Raw genomic sequence first — 26,051 nt, forward strand, 5'->3', positions numbered from 1 at the left:
GAAGGAATTTAGCTTTTTAAAAACTGTACATAATTTTTGCAATTTGAAAAATGCACACAATCGGCATTCACTAGTATCTATGAGAAATTGTGAATTGAAGGTGAAAATTTTGATGAAAAGAAAAACGAAAAGTTGAACTGGATCGAGTACGTTTAAGGTCAATGGAAGTGTGTGCGTGGCCCTTGTATCTTTTTTTCTTTTCTTTTTTCTATTTGTTTTTGTTTCCTTCTATGAATATGTGGGATCGATACATCACATACTGCTAGCATCATTAGCTCACCCAACACATACGAGCATAAAGCTATCAGTGATTATGTACAAAATAATAATAAAAATATGAGAATTGCACCATCCCATATAACTTGGAAATGATGCTCCCACACACTGCTGCTTCCTAATACACATACAAAAGCTTATTCGAATATTCATGAGGATTTCGCAAACAGCAAACAGCAAACAAATAAGACACTCGTCCCTAATTAAACTACATAAATGTAAAGACGTCATATGCAATCCCATTCAATTACAGTCAAATTATATTATATATAAAAACATTTAAGATTCTTATATATAATAACATTCAAGTACAGTCAAAGTATAGTATTTCAAGGGAAATTAATTATATTTGCACATCTATTTTGTACAATTGTCTCAACAGATTAAAGAGAGATAGGATGATAAAAAGAGATGGGTGAGATACGTGCATGATGTAATAGCTAGGGAGTAAAAAAAAGGAAAGATGACATGATTTTATATAATTTTTTTTTATAATCTAAAATTTAGGAGAGAAAATTGAGTTTGAAAGGATATAGTGTCTCATACTCATCATATTCATCATTCAATAGGCATCTTCACTAAAAAATAGTGAAGAGATAAAAAAATCTACACCTAGAAAAATAAAGAGATAAAAAAAGAAAAATATAATTTTGATAGATAATAAATTAAAACGTGATAAAAGATAAAAGATAGAAACAAATAAAAAGTATCAATTAGATGTAAGTATTGTATAAGTGTGTGTTAAACAACCAAATATCACCATAAAAAAATGGAAGCATGATCAGAGTTGTTTTACTTTTATCATACAAAATAACTCAATATTTTATTGTGCTGCAACTTCAAATATATATATATATATATATATATTGAGTGCTTATGTATTATTACTGGAACCTATAAATTTAGGTATAATAATCACACTCAAGGTATCAAACATAAATATTTTTTTTTATACCACAAGATAATATTTTATAAAATCTAGATGTCAGGACTCTATGCCCGCGCACCAAACATCTTTCGAATATTATATACTTCTAAATTTATGCCTTAATCAGTTACTGCTACTGAACATATGTAGTGATTTAGTTACTTTTTACTTTACATTAGTTTTCTTTAATTAGCTAAAATTAATATTTGATTTGGTCTTTTAACATAATTTTTTTATTCAAATGAATTGAAGATATGTATTAAGAATTTACAACAATTCAGATATTCTGTTCAAACGATTAAATTGAATTTCATTGATTTATAACTTTAGTTTAAGTTTTAATTCATTTTTTTAAATTTAATCCTTTATTTATGTTTTCATATCTCATTTATCCTTATGTTATAACAATATTATTGCCTTTATGACACGGGTTAGAATAGTTTGTATGAGGTTTTAGATTCAAATTTCATTATAATATTCATTGGAGACAAAAAAGCTCACTGAAAACTCATCTTAAACTTAATTATTTTTTTTATTGCGGAAACATTTGATAGCCCATTTGATTTTCTATGTCTAAGCTAGAATAAAGGTTTCACATTAATGCTGAGAAGGAGAAAAAAAAACCGAATTCAATCAATCATAATCATAATATGTGGATCTCGTGTTTAACACAAATTGAAGGGATAAGTTGTGAAAAATAATCAAATTCAACTCTCATATTAGCTAATGAAATCACTTAATGTTTTAATATGTTGGTCATGATCTAACCTTTAGAGGGGCCTTTTCTTATGAGTCAAGGTTGGAAAATTTACTTTGACCGAACTCTAAGTTGCTATGACAAGTGTGTTATTTTGAGATCGAGGTCTAAGATATTTTGAAGATGATGTTTTTTTCTAACACGATTGAGACACCATGGATATTGGATAGGGATGAATATCTACAAAAAATACTTTGATTGACACTCAAGTTATTAACAATTTTACCAGATTAACGATGTATATTTAACGTTTACCTATTATATTCATGTTAGTTGTATTTATAAGGATTTGATATCTGGACTTCCTAAATGAGGACTAAGGAATCTTAGAGGTCGTATATGTTATTTTGTTGATATGGTAATCTTACTTCTAGTCAAAACTTAATTCATTATTCACGTATGTAGTGTGTATCTGGATTCAATTCATGATTGTGTGTCTTTCAATTTACGTTTATCCAAATATACTAATGTTATAGGAGTCGTACACCCGAATGGGTGTTGACCTTGGTCAATACTTTGGTACATGAGTTGGCTATGCCTTTTTTGAACTCAGGTGTTCTATAATACAAATTGAACCTTAACTCTAGTTTAAAACACTTTCAATTTCAATAATGATGGAAAGGGAGGAAAAGATATTTGAATTTGGGATTTTATACACCATACCTTTCATCCTCTTTCTTTTAGATAACTTTGTTTTTAGTTTTTACTAATGGGAAGAAAAGGAAAAAGATAATAAAAGGTAAAGCAACTAAATATTTAGTGGGAGTATTCAAAAAAAATTATGAGATCGATTCTATCAAATAAATAATGAAATTTAATAGTATTTCAATGGCAAGACAATTGAGATATATAAGTCTAAGTTAGAAAATTAAATTAAAATAAATAAATTATCAAATTAAAACTTAAAATCATTAACTTTTCTCTTGGCAATTAAAATATGAACTTTAATTGATTTGTGTTTCTGGGTAATGAGTCAATTTACATCACAATCATACGTAGTTAAGGATTTGCTGTCATAAGACCAATCTATGGCTGGAACGACAGTTTGTCATGCATAACAGCCAAGTGCCAAAGACTTTTCGCACAGAAGTCTCTTGGGATGATGCGATCCATTTTGCGTCTTCGTGAAATCAATTAAAGTTGGACACTTGTCATAGACATCTAGAGATCAAAAGGAGACAAGAGAAAAAAGAAGTCGAAAATGAAATAAGAATATACAGGGGAAACGATCAAAAATATAATAATCCTAACATTAGTAAAAAAATTATAAAAAATATTAAATAAAACAATATACAATATTAAGTAAAACTAAAAATGAAAACTAATTTAAATTCATTAATAATTATTTTAAATAAAAAATTTACAATTTTAAAATCGTAAATAATTTATGACACTTAATAAAAAAAATTAAAAATTATATATTTATGACTTCAAAGTTATAATTAAAAAAAATCAAAAATAATAAATTTGTTAACAACTTCAAAGTCTTAATTAAAAAAATTATGACTTCAAAATTATAATTTTTTTTACGATTTCACTAAAAAAAATAAGTCATAAATTAAGACTTTGTACTCAAAAGTGGTGGGTACCCTACCTTTTATTTTTTTATATTAATTTAAAATTTACCGCATTTGGTAATTTAGAAAAAAAAATTATCCCAATTTAATCATTTATCTGAATATACATTTTATTATACGAATATTATAAATATTTTGATATTATTTTTAATTGTTATGGATTAAAAAAAAACATATCTTACGGTCAATGTTTACTTCTTAATATATAGCTATTTACGAACACAATCTATCCCTTTACTATTAAGCCTAGAAGCAGTCGCTATTTCACATACCATCAATACCCCCCAATTTTAGTTGATAAGTTGATAAAGAAAGAATTAGATTAGATTAGATAAGATAAGATAGATTGCTCCTTTTTCATCTAACGTCTTAGCTTGATATGATATGATTTGCTTAAAATGTGTCACATTTGATGTAATTCATTGTTAGTGGAATAATTAAAGTGAGATTAAAAGGTGAATGAATTTTACGAGACATAGTTTTTTTTGGTTTGAAAAATAATGCCTTAATAGTTAATAAACATCAGTTAATTAATTAACCTTATGTCAAGGCGTTCTCTACTCCTTTAGACACATGAACATGTGGGATCCCGGATCCCCAATCCCAATCCTCTAAAAAAACACTTTTCCAAAGCTTGATAACAAAAATAAATAAGCAAACAAACAAACTAAAAAAAGAAAAGAAAAAAGAGGGTTAGCGCCAAATCTAAATCATATAGACTGTATAAAACAAAACAACCAAAACTGTTCCCATATCAATCAGTGCAACGAAGAAAAAGACTAATTTTTATAAAGTTTATGCACACACATACGGAAAATTGGGATATTTAATTATTATAAGGTCGCAAAGCAAGATTAAAGTCTTTCTTACGTGACACTTGCAGCTAACTGGATCTGCCTTTTTCGTTTTATAGAGCATCCTTATGGGTATATATATATATAGTGCAAAGACTAGACTTGTGATTGGGACTAACTATCCTACTTGCTTTGGTGTTGTGAGTGGGGCCAAACACATGGAATGGCATGGGCCAGTAAGATACCCTTAATACAGACACCTGGCTTATAGATAATTAGATAATTTTGGTCTCACAAAGATGTAGCACTATTATTTTTGGGTAAGTGTTTTTGATTTGATTTGTTCTCTCCCAAATTGACATTTGAAATTCAATCCGGACCCGGGATTGGTTTTGTCCCTGTCTAATTCCTAACCTTATGTAACATTTGGATTTTAGAATATGTACTACAACAAGTTTGTATAACAGAGAAAGAACTAATTTATAAAAGGATATGTTTTTGTTCTCTTCAAAATCCATTCAATTCTTATCTCCTTGCTCTACCAACTTGGCAACTTTATGTTTTTCTTTATCCACCACTATACTAAAAAAAATATCATTTCTGATTAGCTTTCAAAACCGTATCTATCCTCCTTCCTATTAATTTGCAACAGTACGCATGTGCACATGGCAAGATATATATGAATGCCAGTTTGGCCACTTAATGAAATTTGGAGCAGCTTATTGGAAAAACATTCGGGCCTAAAAGAAGAATTTTAGGTCACCCTATATGGTGAAAGGGACTTGGGGATGTATATAGTTAACGATGAGGTCTAGCTATAGTTGGGGAATATTAATTTGCAAAATACTAATAATAGTAAGGGGAACTTCATTGATAATTTGTTTGAAGATGTAGATTGGATTGTTTTAGTAGTGTAGAATATAAATAACAGAACTTATGCAAACTAATCCCAACAAGTAATAAGAACATATGCGCATTATTAATATTTGCACTTTTGACAATCTTGATGTAGCTACTAGCTAAGTTTACCATGATATATCATTAGCTTGAAAATCAACGTGGCGACTAGTGATAGTACCATAATTTACATTTGGAACAACATTGCATGCAAATTAAACTAAGCGTACTGATGACGTAAAATTATACTACTATTCATATGAAAAAATTACAATAATTTTACATCATTACCTATTTTTACCACATTAATTATTTCTTTTATCTTTCTTTTTATTATATAATTTTTTGTGCAGTAAAATTATACAAATAGAATTTATTTTCTATTTTCTAATGCATGCAGTCCGCGCTGGCCTTTCTGGAATTGCATGTACACTTTACTTGAACCCTACGGTACCATTTTATTTTAATTTACTGTTAAGTAGCGATCGAGATTTAGTAAATAATTTCGTGCTTAGGCAAAAGAACTAAAGAAGCCTTGGATTTGAATATTTGAAAAGGCATTCAAGTCAAGTGACGATTTATAAATTATAAGAAGACTTCGTATATTGTAGAATAATAGACGATATCAAATTAACATTTTACATAAACTAAGTTAATTCTCTAGTATTATAGGTTTATAACTTGATTATTCGTTTTTTTACGATAAAATAAATTATAGTTTTCTATGAAGGAAAAAAAAATCAAACATTGGAGATGTCATTTATAAATTAAAACTGTCTAATCGTATTGTTTCATGATCTTTGAAAAAAAAATACTTTTACACTATTAAAATATTGCGATAAATACTAGCTAGTAAAAAAAAAAAGGTTTTAAAACTTACACATGCAATAAAACGAAATGAAAAACCTCCCATGTGCGAAACTTACTTGGTTAAGTGAACAATTAGTGTTTTCCTTTCCACAATGCACACACACACGACTATGCCCATTGCAAAATCTGAAGGGCTTAAAGGTAGACCTCGAATAGAGGGAAGGGAAGGAATAAAAAGGAAATCCAAAGATCAAGTGGGGAAGCGTGGGAAGTGGAAGAACGAGTCACGTGTGAATGTGCCCATAAAAGAAAAAAATCCACAAGACAGACAAAAGATGGAGTGTGAAGTAGATAAATGTTATTCTTAATCTTATGGCACTCCCACATACTATATGTTTATTTATTTTGTTAACGTATACATAGTAAGTTTGAATTTTTTTTATTAGGCTTAAATAATTTTTCCCTTCCGGTGTGTTTGTGTGGTTTAAATATTTTTGTTCTTGTAATTTTTTATTTATTTAAATTCTTATAAAATATGTTTATTTTATTTTTTATCTTTAAAGTATTTTAAATATTATTTTGAAGAATAAAAAAAATATTTAAATAGTAAAATAAAAAGTCACGGAAAAAACTTTAAGGACAAAAAATAAAGTAAATATATTTTATAATAATTAAAATAAAAATAATTACAAAAATAAAAATGAAAAAATATTTAAATATTTTTACTACTATTGGTTAATTTTATGAGATGTTAAGAATTGCAGTCATTGTGAGAGACCTGGACTCACCCGCACCAGCTAGACCCAATAGTTCCCATTCGCCATTTTCGCTCTGCTTCTTCTCTTTCACCGCGTAGAATCGAACTTGTGTTCTGTACATTACCACGTGCCTAATTCATTCTTGGTGAACAAGCAGGCTCTTAATTATTTAGTGCTATGAGAAACAATTTTTTTCATCAACGCAGACAAGAACGCAACTAAACTTGAAACTTGATTATTGTGTATGCAAGCAAGTATGTCACCTTTTGATAATTTTTTATTTGAATTTTGAAAGGTGTTAAGTCATAAATGGGTTTTCAGCTTTTTGGCTTCGGCTTATAACATTCTTTACATATATATTAGGTAAATAATCAAATTTTCAACAAAAATGTGATGAATTGATAATGTGATGCTTAAAAGATAAAAATTATAAATTTAATATTTACGTGTGTAAAAAGTACGATAAATTAATTCTATTGTTATATTTAAGAAATCATATTGTTATTAAATTTTAATGTTTAAAAATTAATTTGATGATAAAATATATTTTTTAATGGTCAATTTGATAATAAGTTATATTTTTGGATGATCAATTTGATATTAAATTATCTGTAAGAATAATTAGTCGTATTTTTTACACATTCATTAATTAAAATTGATTTTTATTTTATTTTTGATGGATTAATTTATCAATGCCTCATAAAGAAAATTTAACTATTTACTTATATATTAACATATTATATAAACAAAGAAATTTAGGGGGAAAGGAAAACATCGTTAGGTTTACATATCTACATACGTTAACACAAGTTTTGGTCTTTTGACTGATTATAAACTTAATTATTAGTTTAAAATTTAATCACATTTAAAAAAATTTACTTCTCCCTAGAGATGTATTTTATGAAAATCAAACTCAAATTATTTCTTACTAAATTAAATTAATGTGTGTAGCAAATGAGTTATACCATTAGATATATAAAAGATATTTTGATGATAACTTTTTTTTAACGATAGTCAATGAAAAAATTAAAAATAAAATAAAATATCTTAAGTGATATAATCAAATTTGTCTTTTATCTTTTTACATAAAAGAGAGGAAATAATATAATGCCTGCATCTCTTAATAGAAGCAAGTAAGTGTAATTTACTATAATTTAATTTTTTTATTGTAATTTAAAATAATTTATATATTTAAAGAAATTTATTTATTATAAGTTTTATCAACAATAATAATCCAGTTTAAATAATATATTTATTTAATTATATAATATAATATTTATTTTGTACAAGCATAATAACTATATAATATTTGTTTTTTTATATATTTTTGAAGTGTATAATGAAATTCATATATGATGTCTTATCTTATCTCTAGTACTTGTGAACATTTTAATTAAGAAAATAAAAAAGTGAATGAAAATTATTTACTATAAAAAATACAGAAAATATACAATATTTATTTTAAGTAATTAAAAAGTATTGAATATAATGTGTTAAATCATCTTTAGTTAATATCTTCCGAAAAGATAAATGAACTAATAATAGCGTAACAAATAGATAAGATAAAAAGCATCTGAAAGCTAAAGTACTTTTGAAATATGGGAGACTTTTAGTTGAATTTTACAATACTTACTAGGTATAAAGTTTCCTTTTCTGAATAAAAAAATTGAGTATAAAGTTCATTTTAAAATTTTGATGGGGACATTTATTCTAGAAATTATTTATCTTTTTTAAAAAGTGGGAGTATTTTAGTAGCGAAAATAACCTATCAATGTTTTATGGGCCATTTATTCTAGAAATTAAATGTGAAAATTTTATTAGAGAGTATCACATTTATGGGCTTCATGATTTAAAACAAATCTATTTGTTGATTTTAATTAATGTCTTTATAATATTTAATTGTTAGTGAGACTGTTCCATTGGTTTAAGATCGTCTCCATTTCTTTGATGATAAAGTTTTAGAACAATAAATGAAATAAGTTTATTATACATTAAATGGAGGATATAATTTATTTTATCAAAAATATAGAAATGGAAGAAATGGAGAGGATCTCTTCCCGGTTATCGTTCTGTTGGCCATTAGCAAGTTGTAATTTGAATTTATTAAAAAAAATGTTGAAACATACTTTGTGGCGAATTTTATATAATTGATTTAAATTTATTAAAATTTGTAAAATAACACGTGTGTCGTTACCTATTTAAAAAGTTTCATTCAAAATTTTATGAATCCTAGTTTAAGACAATGTAATAAATAGTATCAGAAAATATATTTTCTTATTAAAATACTCTTAAAGATCTCTACCAAACGAAAAATAGTCTTACTAGTATAAATTGATAACTTAATAAAATACGACATATTTATATATACGGGATAAGTAGAAGATGCTTGATTCTCAAATATCAGAACAGATGGTTCTTGCACTAAAATATGATGGGAAAATAGGTGCCAACCTCGAAATTTAGGTGGCTTTTTCGCTAACTAACGTGTTAAAAAACAAAAAATAAATCCATTAAAAATAAATAATAAAAATGAAACTTTATAAATAAATAAAAAACACAATGCATGGATGTTCTTAAAATTCACATGCCAAAAATGCTAGCTGTAGCATATCAATAAATGAAAATGAACGAAGACAAGGTCAACATCAAAAATCTTGTTTCTAAAGGATCATAAGAAAAATTGTCGTGAAAATAATACATTAAATAAAGAAAAAGGAATATGGTGATTTCATCGTTAATAAGTTATTTGTAAAAACAAAAATCCTCTGAGGCAATATTGCATTAGATTAAAAATATGAATGTATTAATTCTATGTCAACAAGCTATTTGTTAATAGTGTTTTTCAGTTCCAGTCAAAAATAAAATAGTGTTTTTCAATTAAAATTAAAATTACCTTAACAATTTATGTTAACTTTAATTGAATCTTCAATATAAAATATACAGATTAGTGAAGTAGAAGATTAACATCGAAAGTATAACAAAATTACATCTAATTCAAAATAATAAAATATTTGTAAGACAAACTAAAACTATAATTTTGTGTAGAAAATTGTTGTCCGTGATGTACATCTAGGGACAAGGGGAAAGAGAAGAAATTTGTGTGTGTCTAAATTTTTTAAATAATTTTTTTTAACTGCATGTATTTTTTACTGAAACAGTTATATATCAGAATTTAAAATCGAGATCTTAGATTAACATGAAACTCATATGTTTGGTGGTAAAATAAATCTTATATATTATACATATAAATGTATAAGATTATTTATTTTCTTAAACCTTCACCATGACTTTCTCTCACCTCCACTTTCATATTTCAATACTTTTCTTTTATGAGATGATAAAATTTACTCTCCCAGTATGCATGCATATCGATATATTCTTTTATGACTTTAAATTTTAATATCAATGGAACGGTTTAATAAACTATAATTGAATAACAAAAGTTAATTATATATAGAGAGAAAATCTTCAAAAGTAAAATATACTCCATCTTAAGATGCATCTAACATATCATTTTATACTTTTAATATCAATTAAATGATTTAATTTAATTATTTATCTCTTTCAATCTATTATTTTAAAGGAAAAACACTTATATTATTTCATGTAAAATGAGAGAATTAATACAGGCAAGACTAAAAAATGTGTTAGACAACAAAAGATCTAAATGTCCTTAATTACCAAAAAATAAACAATTTGATTGACTTTTCTACGTACAAACTGCACACTGCAATTCTAAAGATTAGATAACTTTGTTGCCCATGAAAAAACAAAGACTTTAGAGATGCTACTGAACACTTCCAAAAACTCTTTTGATAAAACTTCGTGCTGAGAAGAATTCACTGCCAAAGCATTACGCACAAGTACGTATATTGAAGCTACTGAAAAATTGTTATAAACTGTTCTCAAACAAATTCAAGAATCATGTTCATCTCTCACCAAAGAAACATCAGTCAAAGCTTGCTCTAATTGATGCAGAAATTCCTCCTCCCAACTGAAAAAATTACGTCTCCAATTCAATTTCCAGTACCACCAAAAAGACGTCCACTCACCCAAATCAAAAACCGTACAAGCTAGCCCAATTTGATGAGACATAATTAAGTCTTGAAAAGGAAGACCTCAAATATAAATCTTCAATTAGGATGAGAATAGGTTCGGATTATTGATTGCGACCTATTTTCTGACTTATTTAAAGTTTCATCTAATTTTTTTAAAAAGGTTTATTTAATTAAATAGATTAGGTTTCAACTTATAATTTTTTTATTAAATTTAATAGGTTGACCTGATTATTTATGTAAATATATATATATATATATATATATATTACCTTTTTTATTTAATATCTTAATAAATTAATAATCTTATATCATAAATAAAAATAAACATTTGAGATAAAATACCTTTAAATAGCTAATAGCTCAGACCAGATCTAAAAAAAAAAGTCTCTAATAGACTAATAGGCCAAACATAATTTACATATTCAAAAATATTTTACATATTCAAAAAAAATCTCAAAATAGCTTTAATAGACCACAAATTCTCCCAACACGCCGCACCGAACATAATTTCCATATTCAAAAATATTTTACATTCCAGTTTTTACATATCATATAATTTTTATATTTTGAAATATTTATAAATTATAAACTTAATTTATAAATAAACATTTATTTTGTGCGATGTAAATGCTAAAATACTAGTAAAAGAAGAGAAAAGGAAAATGTTCAATAGCTAAATAAGGTTAAATAAAAAACAAGGATGACATAAAAAGGAATATAATAATACAATCGTAGTGAGACAATTACCTTAGTTTAAAAGAGAATAATGAAAGTTTATAGGAATATCTATTACTCCCTTTGTATCTCTTTAAAAGTAATTACTCCCTTTATAAGTGGATAAAAATAAATGATGATTAATTTTGTTTCACAAGTAATTAATTGTATTTTAAAATTATTGAAATATTTATTACTGTTAATTACTTATGAAATAAAATTAAACATATTTCAATTATATTTTTGGGGTGGACATTGGCAGACAAAATGGGGGTATATGATGTTCTTTATTCTACTATTTTCTTTTTAATAAATATCTTCTATATACTTATTTTTTTTCTAATCATATTATTAATAAGAAATTGTTCCTTTTATTAAGTACAAATCACTATTACTTGTGCTAACCATGGTCGGTTCTTTCTTTACACTTATAATCATAATCTTCAAAAAATTTACTGTGATAACTGAACTGAAATTAGCTATGAAGATGAGTTTCTTTCAATCTTTTTTACTCCAATTATCTTCGAAATTTTACTGTGATAACTGAACTGAAATTAGCTATGAAGATTAGTTTCTTTCAGTCTTTTTTACTCCAATTATTTTAAAAGCGTTACAGAGCAGTTACTTGTAAAAAAAATTCAAAAAAACTCTAAGTGATTTTTAGTAGCTTCAGTTGCAACAATTCATAGTATATCACTATATCATGATTAGTAAAAAGGTGAGCTAAATTTAATCATCAATCTTGAGTGAAACGCTCTTTATAAATTGTACTCCTATGTCTTTATTTCATAAGATGTGCTTGTAAAGTTGTAACAAATTTGGTACTATTTCAATTGGTTCTAAGCACAACAACATATTAAGTCGTTCATCAGGATTCATGTTACACATTGAGACACATTTTCACTGCAATGGACATGACACACAGTTTCAAGCACAGCATCATTCTTTTCAGGTATAAATAGCACTGAAACGAGATTTTTGTGGGAAAAAAAAGAAGAAGAAAAGCGCGCACACAAATGGAAATGAAAAAACGTTGAAAGATGAAAAATTTGATGATTACGCAGTAAATAGCATTTATAACGCGCCCCAGTTTCCCACTCATCTTAGTCAACTGCCACCCTGTCTCCCTTCTCTTTCATTCACACTTCACACCCTGCGATATTTTACCGATAATTTGACGCGCCCCATCATCTCGCGAAAACTCCCCCTCCCTCATTATCTCCCTAAAAAGTTAAAAATCCAAAACGAATTAAAAAAAAAAAAAAAAGATCAAGAAGCTGTAGTATCTCAAAGCTGAAAGCTGGTTCTTCGCTTCACTAGTACTGACTCAGTGACTCGTCGCATGCTTCAACGAGTTTCAATAAACAAAAAAAACCACTTAATTTAATTCAATTACCATTCTACCCACCCCTTTATTGCTCTATATATCTATCCACATCTCTCTCATCCTCCCCAACAAAATTTTATTCATTATTGACTTCCAACAACTCTTTTTTCTGAACCAAAACCCCTTTTAGTAGTACACTACTTACCTTTTTTTTTTTAATTAAATAAATAAATTTATTATTTCATATATTTAATCAATGCATCTTTCTCATTCCATTTCCACACCCTTTGCTATTAATTAATCCTCCTTCTTCGATCTGCTTCTTTCTCAGTTTCAGAGCTCCTCGTCACTCCAAACCAAACCTTACTTTTCTCTCTTGATAATCTCTTTCTTTCATTTTTTCTTCTGAACCCTAAACTAAACCACTATTTAGCTCGTGTCCTTTTCAAATGCACTTTCTCTTCCAATGAAGAGGTGAAATAGTAGTAAGACATAAGAGAGAGAGAGAGAGAGAAAGGTCTGAAAATGCGAGTGAAGGAAATGCACCCGTTGTGCTGCATCTCGCTGGAGAGTCCGGGGATCGGGAGCGACTCGCCGGAGCCGGAGGCGGCGGCGCTGTCGAGGACGAGGAGTCTTCCGGCGGGCGGATCTGACGTCATTGCGCGGCGGGGATCGGAGGCTACTGTGGCCGGAGTTCTCTACAAGTGGACCAATTACGGCAAGGGATGGAGATCCCGCTGGTTCCTCCTCCGCAATGGCGTCCTCTCCTACGCCAAGATCCGCTGGCCGGAAAACCTCAACCTCCTCTCTCCGGTCGACGACGTCCGCCTCATCGGAGAAGTCACCGCCAACCGTCTCGCCAGAGAAGCCGCATCCGCCACCGTGCGCCGTAAGAATCACAAACCTCCTTCCTCCTCCTCTTCCTCCGTCGTCCATCTCAAGGTATATACAGTACGATTCTCCAATTTTCATTATTAATTTTTAATAATTATTTGTTTTCGTTATGATTATGGAAATTTACTAAGGTTTATCTTCGGTGCTGATCTGAATCACTCGATATAGTGTGGGTCAGGTCTCGGTCTCGCTTTGGCAGTGCCATGTTCACGTTTTTGGCGCTACCTCACTGCAACTTTCCTGTAGAGGCAACATTTTTTTTTTCCTTTTATTTTTAACAAATAATAATAAAAAAACCATAATTAATTACTATATATTAAACTTTTGGCGAGGATTTCATTTCATTGATTTCCGGCCATGAAAATTATCAACGCGATTGATTCAGATTTAGATTGTTCTTGTGGCAGTGTAAGTAAAAAGCGGTTGAAGAAAATCTGAAAGTGAAGCTTTGATGCCCGAGCAATAGCATGGAAACCCGCGGGTTTCTATTACGTTTCTCATCTTTTTTCTTTCGTTTTTTTCTTTCTTCCGCTGTGTATCGTTTCTTTCTCTCTCATGTGGTTTTGTTTTCCATTTCAAAGTTGCAATATATGGAACTAATAAAATCCTGTTTTACAGTTTTAACTGGTTGTTAATGTGTAGTGGGTCACATCAACAGGTGGCCGCGGAGGGTAGGGATAGCCTACGATTAGCCCCATGGCATTAACTTGCGGTCACGTCATGCCTCCTGCTCCCGTCTCTGTTCTCTTTTCTTCATCCACCATTGGTTCAAATCATTCTGCCTCTGCACCTCTCTGCATTAAAATTTCATTGCTTCGTTTCGTTCTTACTCGCTCCCTCCTCTCACTTTTTCATCGCCACGCCATTTTTCTTCTGCAAATCCCAACCCTTTTCCATCTCTTCCAATTTCAAAGCCTACAAAATTACACCAAACTGGAAATCCCATTCCCACCAGTAACTTTCATTGATTTTACCCTTTTCAACCGCGCCAATATAAGGGTCTAAGATGAAGGCGTTACATTCTAGAGCAGAAATAAACAAATATTAACAGTGCGGTGATCTAAGGAGAGGTGCAATTAGGGATCTCGGACTCTGTGTTGTATGTTGTGTGCCTCTTCCAGGTGTGAGTGAGTCAGTGTGAGCTTCGTAGTAAATTGTAATGTCTCGACGATACTTTAAGATGGGGAAAAAACTGAAAAAGCATTTTCGGTTATTAGTTTTATATATATATATATAGTTAGAAAATAAAAAAAGTGAAAACATATGGAAAGGTCCCTCTTTTGTCTTTGTCAACAGAAATATGTTTACGTGGGACTTGCCACCATGGTGGTGGGGTATCGTCCAGTTCAATATATATAAAATCTTTTTTTTCTTTTTTTATCTTCAAAAAAAAAAATGTGTGCTGCTCCTGCCACTGTTCAAGGTCAACATTCAAGAGCCACTCTTGTTCTCCCCGGATAAAAGGGAAAAACAAAAGGAAGTTGGAGACGGTAAGTTTTTGTTTTTTTACATCATTACCTTCTATCTCGAATCATATTTCTAGTCTAGTAGTGAGACTAGCATAGCATAGCATCATGCCGTGATAGCCCGGTGAGGTAATTTCGTTTTCAAGCTTTCTGTATAAACTTAATTTGTCTTCTCAAGGTGGGCTCTCTTCCCCACTTGTTCTTCGATCTCATGGGGATATGTTTAATAATAATCCTCCTCGTTCTTCTGGTAGTTGATAGTTGCTGCTGCTCCTATGTTTCATTGTCTTGTGAATAAAAAATAAATTAAAAAACCTCATTTTGTTATACGTCATTGGTATTATTTCAGGTTCCTGTTATAAATTTTGTCTATATTTTTTTAATAGAATTTTTTTTATATAATAGATTAAATAATGGATGGTACTTATTCATTGTTAAGCAGATCTCGTCGTTCAGAGAGAGCAAGTCAGACGATAGACGGTTCTATATATTCACGGCCACAAAGACTCTCCATCTGAGAACTGATTCGAGGAAGGACCGTGTGGCGTGGATACAAGCTTTGGTTTCAACCCGTGGATTGTACCCACTTCGACCACTCAGTGACCATCTCTCCCTCGCGCCAAATCATATATCTGTGTCAACCGAGGGGCTTAAGAAACGCTTGCTTGAAGAGGGTAGCAGTGAGAGCCTTGCCAAGGATTGCGAGCAAATCATGCTCGCGGAGTTCTCCGAATTGCAAGAGCAACTTCAGATCCTGTGTCAGGAACGAATGAATTTGCTTGATACAATAAGGCAGCTGGAGGTAAATTTCATTAGTGTGCTTTACCTTTGGAATGCTTCTGACTATTTCTTTGTTTGCTCTATTTGAACACTATTGCGTATTAGCTCACTCCTCACACATCAACTCCTCCATCTCAAATTTGGTAGAATAACAGATGGAGATTCTCTAAATTTTGATATATTTCCAACTTTAGTTTCTTCACTCCCCAAATTAATGCTAAGTTGACTTTTTTTTTTTTAAGGATAGATAAATATTAATTGTTAATTTATTATGTTTTATTAATAGTGTATATCGAATTTGTAATATTTTTTTTCTTGATTATTCAACCACCTTATATCTTCTGAGCTGACTAATAACTTCAATATTTTATTTCCAAGTCCCAATTATCTTATACTGTGTAATAAGATTTCTTTTTTTTATCATGGGTCTATCAAATGGTAAAATGTATTTCTGGTCTTTCCCAATACCCCTAATTCTACCTTGCAGTGTGGAGATAGAGTTTTAACTTTTCAATTGATTTTTTTTCTCTAAAATTTTTGTTATTTTTTTTAATGGACTGCTGCTAATTGGATTTACTGTATTAGTGCATTATTATATTACATTATTGCTGTACTTTTCTAAGTTTGTAAAACACGTGGGCATATTGCTTAAGATATGTATGGCTCTAGCTTCCTATAATAAGATAAGCTATTTTGTATTGGTGCTGTTCAAACTTCAAACATATGAAGCATCAAACGAGGATATCAAATACAACTGATGTCTAAAATACAAGGCATTGGGACTCTATATATATAAAACAAAAATTTAAAAATTTACTTTCTAAAGTTATTCTTTACAATTTTCATATCATAATGACTTTCACAAAGAGAATACTAAGAGAGGTCATTTTGCACTACAATCATTAAAAAAAAATAACAAGACCAGAAGATGAATCATATCTCTTAAAAGTTAAAACAGCTGGTTAAATCATGTGATAATGAGCCTAAAATAATGCTAAGAGTCTCACAATATATATAAGTTGAGTCTTTTTTTTTTTAATAACTGAAGTTTTTAAGAAGGGTTCTACTAAGAGTAAGTGTCAATTCACTCTCTTGTCCGGTGTCCAAGTCTTGTTAAAAAGGTGTTTGAGCTGAAAAAAATATATTCTTTAACGGTGTCCAACTTGCCGATTCTCTATTTTGTAGAGGTGTCCATGCTTTATTGGCTGAAACTAAAGTGGGACTTTTTTTTTATACTAATTGCGTATGTTACATCACATGATATGCTTGGTTCATTTGGTCATGCATCTTGACTGATCTGTTGGTTTTGATGGCATTGTTTACTGATCCTCTCTCCCATCCAAAGAAAAATCATAATCATGAACCATGGTACTCATAATTTATTACCATCCCCCCTTCATAGTTATTCTTCTTCCTTGCTTTTTATTTGAATTCTACTATCTTTTCTGTATGTTGTATCTGTCTGTCAGCATGTGTTTAGTTTCTAGATGTGGAAGCTTCTGTTCCCCTGTATGTGACTGACTAATCTAGTCTATTGTTATTGATCTTGAACAGGCTGCTAATATTGAACCTGAGGCCACTGCCTTGCATGACAGTGAATACCAATTAACAAAGAATGAATTTTCAAGTCTAGGACGTGGAAAATATAGTGGTATTATTTTATATGTCACTTTATACTTCTCATTATAATTTATACATATGTTGTGACCTTTTTCTCATTTCATGTAATTAGCTTGTGCTAATATTCATATTTTTCTTTGTCTCGATGGTGATCATAGATAGGAACCTATAGTTCTGTGATATGAACATGAAGAATATTTCATATTGCTTACAAACTACTTTTTGGATTATGGAAAGTATTTTGCTAATTGTCATTGGAACATGAATCTATGCTTTTGAATTTTTCTAACCTGTATAGTTTGAAATCCACCTAGTGAATAACTTACTAGCATCTTCTTCACGATATTGTCTCCAAACTCTACAAAATCGATTCCTTAACATTTTAACTATCTTTTAGACTCAAATTGGCATGTAATTATTATTTCAAAAGTCCTACTGATGGGCTATGATTGCTTATGCATTGTATCCTTTAGTTAATAATTCTTTGGATAAAGAGTTTTGGTTAAATAAATATATCTTTTTCCATCCTATGCATAGGTTAAAGGAATTAAAATAGAAAGTTTTTATTAGAAAAGAAGATATTTATGAATTGGGAATACAAAAGCCATTTATTGCTTTCTTTTGTAGTGCTTGAAAGCATTTAAAAGGGTGTATTTAATGCCTTTAACCCATGCACCTGATGTACAAGATGGAAAAATTGGATTAATTTTATGGTAGATCCGGGTTCACATTGATCCCTATACTTGTTGGTTTCTCCTGTTATATTGTAGTTTATTTGTTGGGCAATTAATATATGAACTTGATGAACACATTTATTTCAAATTTTAATGCATTAAAATAGAAAAAAAAGACAACAAAAATGTTTTATGTTTATTGTTGTCTCTAATGATCATATGCAACGAACCTTTCACAACTTTTGATATATATAAGATCTCATCCTTTTAATTTTTCACATATACTTTTGGTTTTCAGAATGCAGTACTACTGAATCATCTGATGATATTGAGAAGCAGGAGATGGAGGAAGTGTCAGATGAAGATGAAATCTCATATTATGACACTAAAGAGTATTTTACAGAACATGGTTTTAGGTGTGGGTCAACAGGAGGTTTGGATCCAATGAACATGTCTGGGGAAGTTAACACACAATGCATAGATTTGGAGAACAGTCTTGTTGGGCAGACGATCAATGAATTTAGGTACCCTCTGATAGCAAGGCGAAAGAAGCTTCCAGATCCTGTTGAGAAAGAGAAAGGCGTCAGTCTTTGGTCAATTATCAAAGACAATGTGGGCAAAGATCTCACACGAGTGTGCCTTCCTGTATACTTTAATGAGCCAATATCATCTCTTCAGAAATGTTTTGAGGACTTGGAGTACTCTTTTCTTCTGGATCGAGCTTATGAGTATGGAAAATCAGTAAGATATACATCTTTATCTTGATTGTGCTATTCACTTCTCTTGCAGTGAAAACAATACAAATTTCAAAGTAGTGTTGGTACATGTCCTTTTATTCTGTTATTGGTCGCTATCTGATAAGTGGATTTTTCCCTTGGATATTTGTTGTCTCGATAGTTAGTGCGGAATGGATTGTATGTACTGTCCTTCAACTTGCAATGTTTTTAATCATTTGATTGGTAATATTGATAAATTTATGTCCAATTTTCTTGAAATTAGGTTTGCTTCATGCTGTTAAATTGTGAGTTTCTATGAGTGCAATGCAACTATATTTAAACATTATTGTTTTAATGGGAAATAAATAGTTGTGGACTAACATGTCCTATTAGTTTTCGGATTGTATTGACTGCAGGGGTTGTACTATTTGGTGAATTTCATAGGGAGAGAAGTGGGGAAAGAATAATAATATCTACTGATTTAATGACAAATTAAATTCTGTTGAATAATTTTTTGAAACAAAACAGTACCTCGATAATTTACGAATCTTTTTGGTCTTAAGATAGTTTTGTGAGGGGGAAACCTGTATTAATCATCTGGCAACATTTAATTAATTTTTATTTAGCTTCTTTTAGTGCACTTGAAAGATGACAATATTTAATTCTACTGAATGTGGCAGTCAAACCTTTTAGTTTTATTTTCAGGGAAACAGTCTACTTCGGGCACTGAATGTTGCTGCCTTTGCAATTTCTGGATATGCATCATCTGAAGGTCGTCATTGTAAACCCTTTAATCCATTGTTAGGGGAAACTTACGAAGCTGATTTTCCTGACAAAGGAGTTCGTTTCTTTTCTGAGAAGGTTAGTTACTTATGATTTAATGATGCACAGAATTGGCGAGATACTAGGCTGTTATGCTGCAGTGTATTTAACTTGGGCTAAAGATGTGATAACATAAATGGCTTATTGTCTAGTTTTGATTTGAATATCTATAACTCAACCTTTACTTGATATTTTCAACGAATTTAGTTTCATATAAGACATTTTTCATTTACAAACTTTGAAATGAACAGAATGTAACGTAACTAGTTAACTGATATTGAGATGAGAAATGGGACGAAAGTGAAGAGGATGTCCTAACTGGTGGCATGCAACTTGATAACTGAACAATGGTTTTTGTTATGTTAGTGTTATGTCATTCTTTTGGCGGGGTAAAATTGCTTAACTTATTATGGGGCTTGGTCCCAACGATAGTGGTCCTATCATACGCTCAGTTGCATACAATGTGCAGGCATGACAATTAACCTGCCAATATTTACTGTTCTCTCAAACAACTGATTATGTGTGAAACAGGTGAGTCACCATCCAACTGTCGTTGCCTGCCACTGTCAAGGTAGAGGTTGGAAGTTTTGGGCTGACAGTAACATTCGGTCAAAGTTTTGGGGAAGGTCAATTCAGCTTGACCCAGTGGGAGTTCTGACCCTAGAGTTTGATGATGGTGAAATATTTCAGTGGAGCAAGGTATAAATCGTAAAATGACTCTGTTTACTTTAACTATGTATACTGCCTAGTGCTTGTGACTTCCTCCGGTCTCAAAGTAGAAAAAAAAAAACTTATTTCATTTAACTAAAAAAAAGTTAATTAATCATATTTAATTATATCAATTTTAATAAAAAATAGTTTTTTTTTTCAATTTATTTTTCTCTTGAACTTGTCATTAGGAATACAAAAGAGTCAATGAAAACTAAAACTTGAATTAAATGAAGGGGCATTTTAAAAATAAAAATATTAAATAAGTAAAATTAGTTAAAATTTTCTTATATTTGAGAAAAAAAATTATAATTTTTCCTTTTTATATTTGAGAGCGGAGGCAGGTAATAGCTTTCTAAGCTTCATATTTATATTAAATTATAAATAATTGTTATAATCGTTTTTGTTTCTCCTAGGTCACGACTACAATTTATAATCTTATCCTTGGCAAAATATATTGTGATCATCATGGGAACATGGACGTCCGTGGTAATCGCCAATATTCGTGCAGACTCAAGTTCAAAGAACAGGCGATTCTTGATCGAAATCCTCACCAGGTAGGAGTGTTCTAATAATATTTAGTAACAACAGCTTTGTCCTTTTAAGCCTGATATATTATTTCTTGTTAATTTACTAACCCAGCCTGTCCTTTAGTTTAGGTTGGTTCGTCTGAATTTTTAAATTTCTTGTCTTTTGCCCGCACGTGGTCCCACTCAAAATATCAGAAGGAATCTTATCTTCTTTGTGTTTTTTACCTACCAAATTGTTCACTAGAATGTGCTGTATGTCTAATTAGGTGCATGGCTTTGTTGAAGATGTAACGGGAAAAAAGGTTGCCACATTATTTGGCAAGTGGGATGACAGCATTTATTATGTTAATGGCGAAGTGAATGTGAAGCCAAAAGATTTCACTATGTCGTCAGTCACAAACTTGTTGTGGAAAAGGACTATGCCACCTTCTAATCTCACCCGCTACAATTTGACATCATTTGCCATCACACTGAATGAGCTTACTCCCGGGCTAAAGGTATAATGATGTATTAAATCATTATTCGATGTGCGTTTTCCTTTTTCTTCTTATGCATCTCTAATTCTTTGTTATAGCCTTTTCTGATCCCGGGTAATTTGATCACGGATTAAAGGAGAAGCTTCCACCCACGGATTCCAGGCTGAGACCAGACCAGCGACATCTAGAGAATGGGGAATACGAGAAGGCTAATATGGAGAAACAAAGGTTGGAAAAGAGGCAAAGAATGGTATGTTTGAACTCTTTCGTGCTTTGTTCGAGAAACGTGCATTCTATCCTTTCTTTTTACCTTTCGTTGTAAATTTGGGGTTCTTGTTTGACCATGTGCGTGTGAATTTCTTAACCGTATACGCTAAACATAATACTCACTTGGTAAATTCCACCAAAAAAAAAATATTCTGTTGGTAAAAGTTCCAGTAAATATAATCATTTTTTTGTTTTAATCTTTCAATTTTTACTGTTGGTTTTGCATCTCATTTTTTTAAATGATTCCAATCATTGCTTTTGTATATTTGCATCTAAACAATAGTAAACATGCCACACCATGAGTCATTTTAGAATATTTGATCACATGACTAAATACTTGCCGCATCACCATTAAGAGATGATAGCAATTATTTTTTTCCTATGTTTATGAGAAACTAAAATTAATACTCCCTTCATCTCATAATCAGTATAGTGTAAGAATTTTTTTTTTCTTTCAAAATAAGCGTTGTTTTAATTTTTTAATGTAATACTGATCAGTTTTTTCTATTAATATCCTTAATAAATTTCATTTTAGTTTTTCAATTTAATATTAATAATATGATTAATTTCATAAAAATATTACTCACTTTTATCTTTTATTATTATTTTTTTTGTAAAAAAAAAACTTAAGATGAAACCGAGGGAGTGGTTTTTTTTTCTTGAAAAACAAACTAAATTTGATTTAAACATATTTATTTATATAACCTTCATGTTTAGTGGCTTTCTTTATGAGTAGTTTATGGAGCCTAAACTCTTGTGAGATTTGCTAATCAACGCTCTCTTGTTTTTTAAGGATTGCATTAACAAATTATAACTATGTACATTTCTTAGTACATCATAAGAGTTTGTTATCATATTCTTGAACAAGTAAGTAGGTAGACATTAGCATATACTGTTGCTAAGAAACATATTTTAAGGATATTATTAAGTTATAATTTTAGTAGGAGTTATAAGATTAACTTAGTAGTTTAAATAAGAGAGGAGAAAAATACCAGAGATGTCGTGAGTTTGAATTTTTCGTTATCATTTTAACATAATTAATAATTAACATTTAGTAATGAAAAAAAAAGTTATAACTTTAATTTCCTTATAGCATACTAAAGGTGTAACTGTAACCAGATAACATATTCTTAAAAAAAAGTGAATGTATATTAAATTATTCTTTAGTCCCTCTAGTATGAAAATTGTGCACTTTGGTATCTCAACTTTTATTTTTAAGCTAATGCATATCTTATGATCATTGAAGATTTCACTATTTAATAACAAATTTTTCCCAACTCTGATAACTGGTGGTCATTGAGTCATTTAATTTCGTTAACTTATATTTTGATGATCATCATGCTTCTCATACAGTCAAGGAAAATGCAAGAAAATGGATGGCAGCCTAGGTGGTTCCACAGAGAAAATGAAAATGGAACGTTCCGATATATTGGCGGGTATTGGGAAGCCAGAGCCCAAGGAAGATGGATTGGATGCCCAAATATCTTTGGTGAAATTCATGAAGGCAATTTTGATCCTTTAGGTGCATCTTGATTTTAGTTCAGGTAACGTTTACATCTATTCCAAAGCATGTTTGATACCATCCTGCATGCATGTGAGGTACATGTATATCTCAGCCTCTCAGGTCCCCCAAATGAAGTTCGTATAGTGATGATGACATGCTAATACTATAGCTGTGTTGCAGATAATGATAATGAATGCAAATTACTATGTGGAGGGTTTATCTCGAACCTTCTTGCATGGAGGCTACTTGTTTTACTGAATTGAAGGGAGAGTACTCTTTTGGAAACCTACGGAAACGAGGCTCGTTGCAGTTCTGGTTAGGCAGGTTTGTGGATTGCCCTTGTGTTACGACTTTGACAAAAAAACAAAGGAACTTAAAAAGCGATTCCATCTCAAAATTTCTTTCTGAATTTGAATGATTTTAATCGCCTGCGGCTGGTGAAAGTTGTAATTAACCTAATATGGAACAAGCATTGCACGTACAGAGCTCTTCAGCAGAGTTGTGGTCTACTGAGAATATCAAAAAAACTGAGGCTGTTACTTCATCTAGATGAGAATATATTTGAGCAAAGATTTCAGCTTGGCAACACTTGTTAGCTAGATTAGGTTTTCTAGATTGTCAGTTTTTTTTCTTCTTTTCCCACTTAAATTTTGTTAATATGTAATTATTTGGGGTATTAGCCTATGTATAAGATTCTCTCCCTTGATCCTGATATAGCTACTGACTTGGCCGAAAGGCTCTCAATTTGTTTTCGTTTTCTAATTAATAAATCGATAAATTGGCAAAGATGTGTTATCTCCCATGAAGTGTACAATTAATTTCTTTCTCGTACAAAACCTGTTACTTTCTTCCTTTGTAATAAGTATCGTCGTCTTAGGTTTGTTATATAGATGTAGATTAAGAAAAATTATAATAATATATTTTTCATAATAATTTCACTCACTTCGCGGTGATCTCTTCAGGTTGTGGTACTTTTTCTCTTTGCATGACCCTTATATATAGCAAAAGTTAATAGCTTTTTTCATAACTAAGATTTAGTGGGCTTTAAATATCCAATCTCTTCACTTACCCCTCATTATGATAGTGAGATTTTTCAAGAATCAAAATATATCCATCAACTCTTGGAACACACCTTCATTTTCCAACTACTCACATTTAATATTTTGGAAATTTTGATTGATTATTTCAACAATTCATCTCTCAGTTAAAATGTTCAAACCACTTGGTTACCATCTTCATTTTTTATTTTCACATCGTGCTTCTTTTCCAAAAAAATTGGTATGCTCTACTATATTTCTGATCTCGATATTTCTGGAATATTGGATGATGAAACTTCATGTACTTGTATCATTGGTAGCTATTAGGACACAGCTTGGCATTCATGTTGCCAAAAACAGTTTCGACACAAGAATTCTTACATGAATCCACTATTACCTTCACAAGATTTAATATGGTTTGACTGGTCACTTGGTCCATACCATCCTGCTTTTAATTTTCACGCGTGTATTATTGCTATGTTAATAACAAAATGACGTTATTTTGCAAAATTTGACAACAAAATAAAGTCATTTTTTCAGGACATGTCAACATTTTGTCACACACTTTAGGGATATTAGTAAAATGCATGAAAATTAAAAAAACATGATAGTAAAGTATACGAAAAAAATCTGGAAGTTAAAATTCACAAAATGATGAATAGTTGAATGGTAAAATGTACAATTAAGTCAAAATTTGAGCTCTTGTACACTTACCATCATCAATTGTAAAGCATTTTATGTAACTATTTTCTTGGAGAAAAAATTAGGAGGGAGTGATTCCCCAATCCAAAATAGGAAAAACTTTTGGAATAAAAAATACTTATAGAGAACACAGAAAATTACATTTATTTCATAAATAAATAATCTATTTAGTCCCTAGAGTATTATCTTCCTCCTGAATAGTTCTTAAAGTAATAAAATTATATAAGTAATTTTAAAATATTGAAAATCTCTCAATTTAGTTACCGCATTAATGTTAATACTTACATTGAGAGACTAATTTGAATGATTTTTCAATACTTGAAGCACTGTATGTAACATAATTTACTTAAAGAGAAAGGACAATACTTCAAAATTAAGTTTATAAATTATTATTTTATCTCCCTTTAAAGATATGAGCAATGATTCGAGCTTGAACATGTTAATGTGTGATCTTGTCTTACTTACCTGAGGATCAATTAATCCTTCAATGTTATCTTTTTATGTAACTTTTTGAAACAACAAAGACATAAAATTTAAATATATTTTTCAATGGGCCTCTTAGTTTTTCTTTTTAATGAATAAGAGAACTAAGGCCCAAAAAAAGAAGGAACCTGATACATTTCTATGGGGCAAACTGGCAGAGTAACTCCTAACAACTAACAGTAACAAGTCATGCTTAAGCACATGTATACATCTCACCGGAGTCTGGATCGGTAATGAAAGTGATGAAGACCCGAAGGAGAGGAATGTGGGCTTTTTTTTTATTATATCAAAATGGGTTAAAAATAAAAATTAATTATCATAATAGACCAAGAAGGTGAATAGTACATTATGTTTCTATTTGTCTTGTAATAGGAGGTGACATCCCGGATTGTTCCATCCGGTTAGGTATTTAACACCAATTTGATGGACACTAAACATTCATACTTAATGACTAAATTTGCATTATGTTTTCACTC

At 30.3% G+C, this 26,051-nt stretch overlaps 1 protein-coding gene across 5 annotated transcripts; it reads left to right on the top strand.

The window, feature by feature from the left end:
• Window positions 1-13,028: 13,028 nt before the first annotated feature.
• On the top strand, window positions 13,029-24,148 carry LOC100793692 (oxysterol-binding protein-related protein 2A). 5 transcript variants are annotated; one of them, XM_041011202.1, is made up of 12 exons: window positions 13,508-13,838; window positions 15,214-15,280; window positions 15,699-16,058; window positions 17,591-17,687; window positions 18,629-19,071; window positions 19,752-19,907; window positions 20,400-20,567; window positions 20,993-21,133; window positions 21,373-21,603; window positions 21,719-21,832; window positions 23,203-23,393; window positions 23,534-24,148. In XM_041011202.1, exons 1-11 carry the CDS (start codon window positions 13,651-13,653, stop codon window positions 23,380-23,382), a joined length of 2,145 nt encoding a protein of 714 aa, XP_040867136.1. In that variant the 5' UTR covers window positions 13,508-13,650; the 3' UTR covers window positions 23,383-23,393; window positions 23,534-24,148. The 5 variants fall into 5 exon arrangements, with proteins under 5 accessions (XP_040867137.1, XP_040867135.1, XP_006600833.1 ...); XM_041011201.1 differs by lacking the exon at window positions 15,214-15,280 and having other exon boundaries at window positions 13,031-13,838; window positions 23,523-24,148; XM_006600770.3 differs by lacking the exon at window positions 15,214-15,280 and having other exon boundaries at window positions 13,031-13,838.
• The last annotated feature ends 1,903 nt before the right edge of the window (window positions 24,149-26,051 follow it).

Source organism: Glycine max, chromosome 17, assembly GCF_000004515.6.
Source record: "Glycine max cultivar Williams 82 chromosome 17, Glycine_max_v4.0, whole genome shotgun sequence".
NCBI lineage: Eukaryota > Viridiplantae > Streptophyta > Magnoliopsida > Fabales > Fabaceae > Glycine > Glycine max.